Source organism: Sphaeramia orbicularis, chromosome 22, assembly GCF_902148855.1.
Source record: "Sphaeramia orbicularis chromosome 22, fSphaOr1.1, whole genome shotgun sequence".
Lineage (NCBI taxonomy): Eukaryota > Metazoa > Chordata > Actinopteri > Kurtiformes > Apogonidae > Sphaeramia > Sphaeramia orbicularis.
The window spans coordinates 38125642-38135962 of NC_043978.1; the positions used below are offsets into that span (position 1 = coordinate 38125642).

General features: G+C 38.7%; 1 protein-coding gene across 6 annotated transcripts in view; it reads left to right on the forward strand.

Moving 5' to 3' along the window:
• Positions 1–9890, forward strand: part of LOC115414191 (apoptosis-stimulating of p53 protein 1-like) — a 62238-nt gene extending 52348 nt beyond the window's left edge. For 3 of the 6 annotated variants that reach the window (XM_030127421.1, XM_030127417.1, XM_030127422.1), the window contains 12 exons: positions 62–129; positions 366–573; positions 662–889; positions 1520–1771; positions 2091–2241; positions 2346–2383; positions 2481–2839; positions 2980–3117; positions 3997–4130; positions 5186–5352; positions 5816–6015; positions 8118–9890. In XM_030127421.1, the coding sequence (XP_029983281.1) occupies positions 62–129; positions 366–573; positions 662–889; positions 1520–1771; positions 2091–2241; positions 2346–2383; positions 2481–2839; positions 2980–3117; positions 3997–4130; positions 5186–5352; positions 5816–6015; positions 8118–8159 (1985 nt within the window). In that variant the 3' untranslated portion in view covers positions 8160–9890. The remainder of the gene's footprint in view (positions 1–61; positions 130–365; positions 574–661; positions 890–1519; positions 1772–2090; positions 2242–2345; positions 2384–2480; positions 2840–2979; positions 3118–3996; positions 4131–5185; positions 5353–5815; positions 6016–8117) is intronic. The other 3 variants (XM_030127418.1, XM_030127419.1, XM_030127423.1) reach the window with 3 other exon arrangements.
• The last annotated feature ends 431 nt before the right edge of the window (positions 9891–10321 follow it).

Sequence of the window (10321 nt, forward strand, 5' to 3'; positions counted from 1 at the left end):
CCTTAATTTACCTTCCCGTCATAACCTTTTCAATGCTTGCCCTCCCTGTGTCTCCATTTAGCCAATGAAGCATCATGGCCTAGCATCAGTAAGAGTGTGTCAGATTGGAGGACCAACAGTCCAGAACAGGTACTGTCTCTACAGCAGTGAAAGCATCATTCCAGTAGTTCAGTTTTGTAATAGGCTGATACTAAATTGCATGTAGAGATTTTGCATTAAGTTATTACTTTTTTGCTGATGGTCTCCTCAGGGCCATTATCGCAGCCTGACTTTGTACTCCATTCGCCTCCAGAGAAATCTCAGGAGGTCATACATAAAGTTCATAAAAGTTAGGTCAACTCCCTTTTCCCCCTGCACTCTCCCAGCAACTTCCCTCTGGTTATGGCACCTACCCCAGTGCCACGCACCAGGCAGCAGGGCATCACTGTGTCACCAGCTCCCTGCCCCGTTCTGCCCCTGGTACCCTGGGCTGGCCTCGATCCAGCGCTGCCAGTGCCACCTCATCATCCTCTTCATCATCCTCCTCACAACAAATACAGCAACGCATATCTGTCCCTCCTACTTCTAATCAAGGTAACTTAGAACAATATGCCCTATGTGTCCATCCCTAAAGGTTAAACGGATCTACTTTCATTTTCATCATGAACGATTCTGCTTTCAGGCTCTGCCACCACCACACAGCACGCTCCACTGTCGCCTCAAATAGAGCGAACAGACCCCCCTCCAGCAGTGGCTGTACGCCCCTATGTCCCAGACCATCCCTCCAGGCCCCAGTCCCCCAGGAAGGGCCCTGCCACCATGAACAGCAGCTCTATCTACAGCATGTACCTTCAGCAGCCCCAGGCCAAAAACTATGGCTCTCTGAGCAATAGGACTACAGTCAAAGCAGGTAACAACAAATTTCATCCCCTAAAGTTATAACATAAGGCTACTTACTTAAACCCAGTTACCCCAGTTTCACCTGTGTTGGCATGGTGATGCTCTGCAACACTTGTAGCAATATACATCCACGTAACAAGAAGAACATCAAACAGAAGTGCAACAAAACCAATTGTCGGATGACAGAAAACAACTCGAACAAAAAGCATTTTAATGGACAAATATCTGAACCAAGCTAACAGTCTGACACCAGCGTATGTTATGAAAAATTTAATAAAACAAGAGACTATTACGGCAAACTTTGCAGCGCTAAGCTAACACTAAGCAGGTCCAACAGTACAAGTATAATTTCTCTACCGCTAAAACTGACTAAAAGAGAAAAAGAACAAGAGCAGGTGATTATGAATGTTGTCTTGACTTTGCTTTTCTGATCATAACTTGGTATCGGCTAATCCATTGTTTTGTGTTACGTTGAAATGATTCCCACTAGAAACAAATGGCCCAGTGTTTAACATGTCAAACCAAATACTAGAAATTGTTATGTATTGTATGACATGCAAGGATATTTGTAATTATATTCTTGAAATTAACTGACTTAGTTCACACTGTTTCATTACACCACTGTTTGTTCTTTTCACAGTCTATGGAAAACCCATCCTGCCCACCTCCTCCAGCTCTCCGTCCCCTGTTCCTTTCCTCCAAGGAGGAGGTGTAAAAGGAGGAGGAGCAGGAGGAGGAGGAGGAGGAGGAGGAGGAGGAGGAGGAGGAGAGGACGTTACAGATAAAGAGGGAGGAAAAGTAGGAGGAGAGAGCAGTGATGGACAAAATATCCCTCCGCCAAGTGTTGATAACATCCCACGTCCCCTTAGCCCCACAAAGCTCACCCCAGTTGGTAGGTATTAAAAGAAAAACAGTCAAATAGCAGATAACATAATATAATTAATTGTAAAATGGCATTAGACTAACACAAAGAGACCAAATTACAAATAGACAGCAAAATTAAAGTAGAGAAGATGTCTGTGAAGGTTCCCATTTGGCCAGGTCATCGTTCTTCTTGGTAGTTTCATCTCTCATTCAAGAGACAAAACGTTTTCGAAAGACCTAAACCAGTCCAGTTGAACTGAGAAGAACTACCAAAAAAACAGTTGAAAAGATATTGTTGACTTCAAACCTTATTGTTCTTTGTTAAACACTTTCATTTTTCACCTCAGCTCACTCCCAGCTACGTTACCAGAGTGATGCTGATCTTGAAGTTCTCCGTCGCCGCCTCAGCAATGCTCCGAGACCCCTGAAGAAACGGAGCTCAATCACCGAACCCGAGGGTCCACAAGGGCCAAACATCCAAAAACTACTGTACCAGAGGTTTGTGCTCTGCTGTACTTCAGATCCTGAATTAGAAAAAGGAAACAGAGATGTCATGGACTACAGCTGAGACAGGCTGACTGTATTTGTGTTGTTGTTTTTAGGTTCAACACTCTGGCAGGAGGTATGGAAGGAGGCTCAGGTAAGAACATGGCCAAACCTGTATTTCCAATTACAATTAATGGTATAACCTACAGTCCTGTAATGATGCTTGAAACACCTTTTTCTCTATATTCCAGGCAACACCTTCTACCAGCCGGAGTGTCTTTTGGGCGACGTGGATAACATCCACTCAGCCAATGGGAACATAGAACCAAATGAAAAACATGTCAATTTGGCGTCCGAGGAAGGGGAAGGCCAAAACTCAGATTCCCGCCGCTTGTCACCTCCTTCAGTTGCCATCGAAACACCAAATGAGACCATGGGAGAAGTTATCAATAAAGTTTCTCCAGTAACAAAACCAAACTCATCTCCTCCACCTGATAGGCCAGAGGACCAGAACAATAACAACCAGAAGAGTTCCAGCCCCGCCCCCCAGAACTCTGTAGGCCACACCTCCCCTTCTCCTACACCTCCTGCCCCACCATCAAAGCCTAAGGTAGACAACAATATAGACCTCACTTATTTATTTATGCTTCCATGTATTTCTTAAATACTTTGGGGCTGATATATCTGACTTGATACTTCCTGTTCTGCATCGTTAACACATTTCTGCCTCTTTCTTTCTGTGGACTACAGGTTAAAAGAACCAACCTGAAGAAGCCGTCATCAGAGCGTACAGGCCACGGCCTCAGAGTCAAGTTTAACCCTCTAGCTCTGCTTCTGGACGCGTCATTAGAAGGAGAGTTTGATCTGGTGCAGAGAATTATATATGAGGTAACACAGAAGCATGTTTAATTTCATAATATATTCACATTATAAAGCATAGGTCAGTCACTTTAGGTTGAATTTCCTCCTTGTGATCTGGAACTTTTTGCAGCACTTTGAACAGAATCACCAAAACTTTGTTGCCCATTTTAAAACCTGTGCATTTGGTCATCTTTTTGTTGTGATAAAAACACATTCTGTTATGCAACAGAAGAACATTTTTTCAAGCCAAAAGTCACACCCACGCACAGATTTTCTCAACATATTTGCCATTAACGAAAGGATTTTGAAGCTCTTCATTATTACCTTTATTTCTTGCAAAACTGTGACGGTATCTTTGATCTTCAGCAGCACTGTCAGGGGAGAGGTTGAAGAGTTACAGCTGAGGACACACAACTATTGTATAACAGTGTGTTATGGTTGTGTAGAGCTCTTGAGAACAAAGGCTGGCAGCACATGTAGCACCTACATATATCTTCTGATGCAACCCCCCTACACACATGCACATACACACACATTTCTGACATGTTTAACTAGGTAACATAAAAAAAAGTGCTTACAGACTCTCCAAACTGCAAACTTTAGCTGGTACTCACAAGGAGAGAGGCTTCATGTCCCGAATAAGCTCTTTCTTTGACAGTATCATACCCTGAGGCATTTACACTGCTGTTCCAAGCAGATCAAAAAATGTTGCACTGTTTGGTAAAATCAGGCAGCTGGCACTCTTACAGTTGTCTTCACTTTGGTTTAGCTGTTAAGAGTCTTTGAGATGTGTCAACAAATAAATATTTTGGACATTTTTCATGGATAGTCAGTATTTTTTGCTTACTTTCAGAACTGTCTGACTATAAAACTACCAGCTAACACAGTCCATTTTCTGTCTTTAAGGTGGAAAACCCCAGTATGCCGAATGATGAAGGCATAACTCCTCTTCACAACGCCGTCTGTGCTGGTCATCACCACATTGTAAAGTTCCTGCTGGACTTTGGAGTGAATGTAAACGCAGCAGACAGTGACGGATGGTCAGTACCTGCAATAAGTCTTTCAATCAGGTTATAGTCCAGACTAATGGCAGAACGGTGGCTGCTGAAGGACTAGAGGGCATTCGTGTAATGATCACACTCCGCTGTGGTGATGTTGGTACTCGGCTCAGAGGAAACAATGACAAAGATAATTGCATTTCTAAATTTGTTTTTGACTGAGCTGCTCTAGGAGTATTAGAGGAAGTGATTACAAAGTCTAATGAGGTTCCATACCCAAAAGTCAGTAGATTTGATTAACGATGCGCCTGACTCAATTCATGTTTAGGTAATGTCACCTAATTTTATGATGCTATTAATTTTGTGTAACCTATTAGATTTTTGACACAGGAGTAGCATTCAGTATCAGTGTCCTGTATTCATGAATGAACCTGAGTTAAAGGGGTCATATTTTGCTAAACCCACTTTTATTAGTCTTTGGTTCATTTATTTGTGTATTTGGACCCTAATAGTTCAAAAAGTTTGAATTTAAACCCTCCAGGTGCTACAAAGCTATCTTTATATTAATTCTGGCAAAAACTGAGTGGATTTCTACAACCCATTTTAATTCCTTCTTAATGTGATAGGTTTTATAACTAGTTACGCCACAACATTTGCACATATAAGGTCAAGACTTCTGACGAACATTTCTCCGATTGCGCCATAATTGTTTGTCAGCAGCAGCAGTTGTGGTCCATACTGAAAATATGTCCAAACTTCGAACCAGTTACCTAAAATTAATGAACATAAATGGCTAAACGGGACAGAACAGCATGGTCAACAACCTGGAGGGTTGCATTGCATGCATTTAAAGGGCCAGCACTCAAAACCACCTTTCTGGTGTCATTACTCAGAAATAGAATTGAAGATGGACCTGTGGAGTTGAATTAATGAAGAAGTCAGACACAAGCATAGCATTTACAGTTTATGTAGACCACAGGGAAATGTTTAAAAAATATATAATTCCATTTTTATTTTTTTATTTTTTTTAAAGAGCAAAATATCAGTCCTTTAAGTTTATTTAATCTTTTATTTTTTTATTCAATCCATTTTTCCAGGACTCCTCTTCACTGTGCAGCTTCATGTAATAGTGTCCACCTCTGTAAGATGTTGGTGGAATCAGGGGCAGCCATATTCGCCTCAACAATTAGTGACGTAGAGACAGCAGCAGACAAATGTGAAGAAATGGAGGAAGGCTACACACAGTGTTCTCAGTTCCTCTATGGTAAGTAGACACAATGTGAGTCGATGAAACTGAAATCAACATGTCAGATTTTTAGACTTTATTTTGTCGATATGTGTTCGACTACCTTTATCTTGTTGATATGATCCATACCAAACATGTAAAGATGGTGAGCACATATAGTAGCTGAAGTATGTATTATGAAATGTTTAAACTAAGTATTAACAAAGACTAAATTTTAAAAATCTTCTTCTTTTTCTTTTTCTTTTTCTTTTTCTTCTTCTTTTTCTTTTTCTTCTTCTTCTTCTTCTTCTTCTTCTTCTTCTTCTTCTTATTATTATTATTATTATTATTATTATTTGTATTTGTATTTGTATTTGTATTGTATTATTAATTGCATGAATCCAAGAGAATAATCCCTGGACTATCAATAAATATGTAAACTCTTCTCAAATCCATATCCATCATAAACACGTCTTATTCTCCATCTCTGTGTCCATCCCAGGTGTTCAGGAAAAGTTGGGTGTGATGAACAAGGGCTTGGTCTATGCTCTGTGGAACTACACTGCCCAGCAGTCAGATGAGCTGTCCTTCAGTGAAGGGGATGCCATCACTGTGCTCCGTCGCCGTGACGACACAGAGACAGAATGGTGGTGGGCACGTCTTAATGACCGTGAAGGATATATACCCAGAAACCTGCTGGGGGTGAGAGAACACAAAACACCACAATAGACACTTCAGTGCTCGTTTTAGAAAATACACATTCACCTGTAACTGTTATTTATTGTTGGAAACTGGTCACAGAAAGAGGTAATAGTACTTTTTATTCATGTAGTTTTCCTTCCGTACTTCCAAAAATGCTCATATAAGCTATAGGCATGGAAATATGATTCTGATGTGGATGATGTAATCTGGTTTAAAAACTTTTATGAAAAACAAAGTCTCCATCACATCAAATCACACAGTACAAACTGTACACTTCCATGCTTAGTGAGGTGTCTGACTGTGCTGCATATGTCACATCACTCACTGTCTCTGTATAAAGGAGCACGTCCATAAAGTATGCATTATTTTCTATTTATATTCACACAAATTGACTTAAGATTTACTATGAAATATGAACGTAAAACTATGATTTCTGCTGCTGTTTAAAAATATATTGCTTCATGTTCTAACTTATTATTATTCTCATGTTTTCACTTTTAATCTTACAAGGTCATTGATAAAAGTAAATACACCGGGGCAACTTCTTTACAGTAGCATGGTCAACTTAAGACCATCAATAAAGTCGTTTAACAGGAGAGCTGTAGCACTTTAACTCTACTCTCACTAATGTACAAATCTGCAATACATACACATACCAACTGCGAATATTCAGTTTTAATATATTCCCTTCGTTTGTTCAGTATATCATTTTGATACATATTGATGCAAAAATATTTGATAGAGTAGGCACAATTCATACATGGGTAATTCACAGTGCTTTACAAAAAAGGAAAAGAGACAAGTTTAAAACACACAATTACAATTAAAACATAATCAATAAAACACAAGTAATAATCAATTAAAATAAAGTAAAAGAGAAGAGCGCAGATAAAACACTTTCAGTTTTAAATAAAGAGTAAATAAAGGCTGAAATAAAAAGTTCCACACTCTCCACAATTACTTTTAAACTTAACAGTATATACAGTATCATTATAGAGTACTAAGCACCTTTACACATGCTTTGCAGTCTACAGTCACATGGCCAACATTCAGGTGTATTATTCAATGAGCCTGCATGGTGTACAGTACAGTTGCAGCTGCACAGTTGCAGCTCTGTCAGACCCACTGTAATGGACAGTTTTACTATTTTCATTAAGTAGTTCAGTTGTTCTATTAAAAGAAGTGAGCTACAAGCATTATGGAGGGGGTCACAGTGTACTCCCAGAGGCATAAATTATCCAGTAAACATTTCTTTAATTTTGGAATAGGGCTAGATTGTATATACTAACTGTAATAGATTTATTGCTGCTGTGGTTAAAAAAATAATAGTCATCCAAATGTGAGAATCAAGAATATAAATCACTGACAAAGTTCTTAAGGCAAACTTTCATCCCTCTGAGAAAATAAAGGGTAAAATAAAAAGTTCCACAATTCCTTTTAAACGTAACTGTATATATAGTATCATTATTATACATATATAGTAATAATTACTCCTGGTGTATGTATGCAAAGGAAGTTTCTCTCTATTGTAAATCATACAAAGTACTGCCCTTTAGAAGACATCAGAGGAGGTTCAGGACAGACTGAACTTGGACTTAGGATGAACTTTAAGTAAAAGTGTTTGCCACAAAAGAAATTTTTCCTAGATAATTTATGCCTCGGCTAGAGCAGTGTGACACACTCCATAATACTCGTAGCTCGCTTCTTGTAATAGAACTGAACTGTGTGCTGAATTACTTTAATAAAACTGTCCAATAGCGTGCCTTACATAGCTCCGAATGTGCAGCTGCAACCATGGTGTACATAATATTGTCTCAGTGCGTATTACATCTGAATGTTGGACATGAAAGTGTAGCCAGAAGGTAAATTTATATGTTTATTTAGTCTAAACATCTCATTCACCTTCATACTCACCCCTTGTCATTTAACAAATAAAAAGACTGGTAACAGCTTAAGTGTCTGACTTATCCGTACACAATGTCTTACGTTGTGCCTTCATGATGTTAAGGCACCTTGAGAGCAATGTTAACACAATGTAGTGACCCTGCCCTCTCTCTCCCTCCATCTCTCCTCTTTCTCTTTTTCTGTTGCCCTCTCTTCAGCTGTATCCAAGGATCAAACCCAGACAACGTTCCCTGGCATAAAGCCCAGATCAGTAGCCACGTGCACACTTGCAGAAGGGGCATGAACACACAGGAGAGGAGCAGCATGTGGGAGGAGGCATCAGAACAAAGGATGGAGGAAGTCAGCAAACAGAAGAAGAGAGGGAGGAAAGAAAGGCGCCAATATGGAGCCAAAATTCTGACGATGCAACTGCTTTTTTTTTTTTTTTTATTTGTTTGGATGAAATGCTGGAAACACACAACCATCTCCTGGAGAAAAATCACAAAATATTTCCACTGAGTTGTTGCAAAGTTATTGGAAATCTGCCTGAATTTCGTTTTTAAAAAAAACTGTAGCTTGAAAACTTCACAGCTGCATGAGAGGCGCTTAAAAAACACACACAATCACTTGTCTTTTGGATGCAGCTTCGAGTTCTATCACTTTATTTTTGTATGTCAACAAACACACTGATACGAAGCCCGTGAGCTGAAAAGCAGAAGCATGTGCTTTTTTTCTCAATGACAATGAACTAAGTATGAAAACACTTTCACACTTTGGGATGTGAAGATTTTAAATGCAGTAAATTTCCAAGCTTGATCAGGTGAAAGTATGTGTGAAAATGAATGTGAAGATGGAAAGAGCAGGGTGACGAGAGCAAACAGATATGCAATGTGAAAGTGTGGCAAAGCAAGTCAGCTTTTGTGAGTCCTGTGGATGTTGATTTGAGTAGTGATGTATGAGGAAAGATGTTGGAAGTGCACCCAGGAATGTTAACCCAACAAATAGCAGATGTTTACAGTATAATAGCGTGATAAAGAAAGGTTTGAACTGATATCAGAGGAATATTTTGCTTCTGATACCACAAAATGATACAGGAAGCATCTGTCAGCCGTTACAGATGTCTCAGACTATTAGGTTTATGTTGAGTCAGCAGAGGCGCAGGCTGCCGTATTAACACATGTTTAGCTTCAAACCAGTGAGAGACAGGAAAAGAGGAGGGAGGAAGGAGAACATGAATGTGAATAGATTGTTTTTATGACATAAATGTGTGAAACCAAAGCACCTGGAATATTGTTTTAGAGGCAGAGGGGTGAGAATTGAGGAGAAAAATGTAAGGTCATTTTTATCTTTGAAAGAAACAAAACCTGTGCTAGGCTGACCCATTTCCACACAATATCATCTGGTTGTTGAATTAACTCTACATTTTATGCTGCGATTTTTTTTTTTTTTTTTTAAATACAAATGAACTGAACTTCATCTTTTTGGGACAATTCTGAGCTCATGACATTATAAAAGTGACAAAATACAAACCTGTGTATAGAAGGTGGATATTACAACATACCTGTGGGCTACATGGTGTAAAGAGGATAGAAGTGTTTTCATTTTTTTACATACAGTATTTACATATTTTATGTTAAAAGTAGTTGAATCAGTGTATTATTCTCATTATTATATTTTGCTCTTTGCTTAATTTAAAACACTGAGCTTTGTTTTTCTATTAATATTATCCAAAAATATCATTATCAAGAGACTTGTTTTCATGTTTTGTTTTGTTTTTTAATCTGGGCTGTGCTGCTCACTGCTGCCACCCAGTGTACAGAAATTGTAATTTCCTTTAACACATGCTGTGTAAAATAAGAAGCAATAAGTAAGAGGTTTAATGTGAGACTGGCACATTATACTGAAGAGTGTAAACCATTATTTTGTGTATATGCAACCTGTAACTATACAGCTAATGTACAATAATAATAAAGAAAATATAATCCCAGCAGAAAAGGAAAGTTGTGATTGTGAATGACTTTTCCACTACAATAGATCTATGAGGAGCAGTAATGAAAAGAGAAATTATAACATTGAATACTGTGAACTGAATAGAACATAGACCAAACTGTAGGTGATTAATGTATAGCAGACACACTCTGTCTTTCTTTCCTTCGCTCACACATTCACACCTCAGTAATAAACTGTGGACTTTAGAGGGGAAATAAAGTTCACAGGTCATTTAAGTCTTTGCTTAAGAGCAAGCGCTGCACAGGTAAGTTTATTTCTTTTTTGATTGCTGTTGTACATAAATGTTAGAAATAATTCAATGGAAATAAAATGAAATCTGGGGAAACTAATATTTAAAGTGTACAAAACACAAGGCTGTAACAGAGGCTATGTTTATGAAATGATACTACCTAATGACAGACCTTAAAATGAA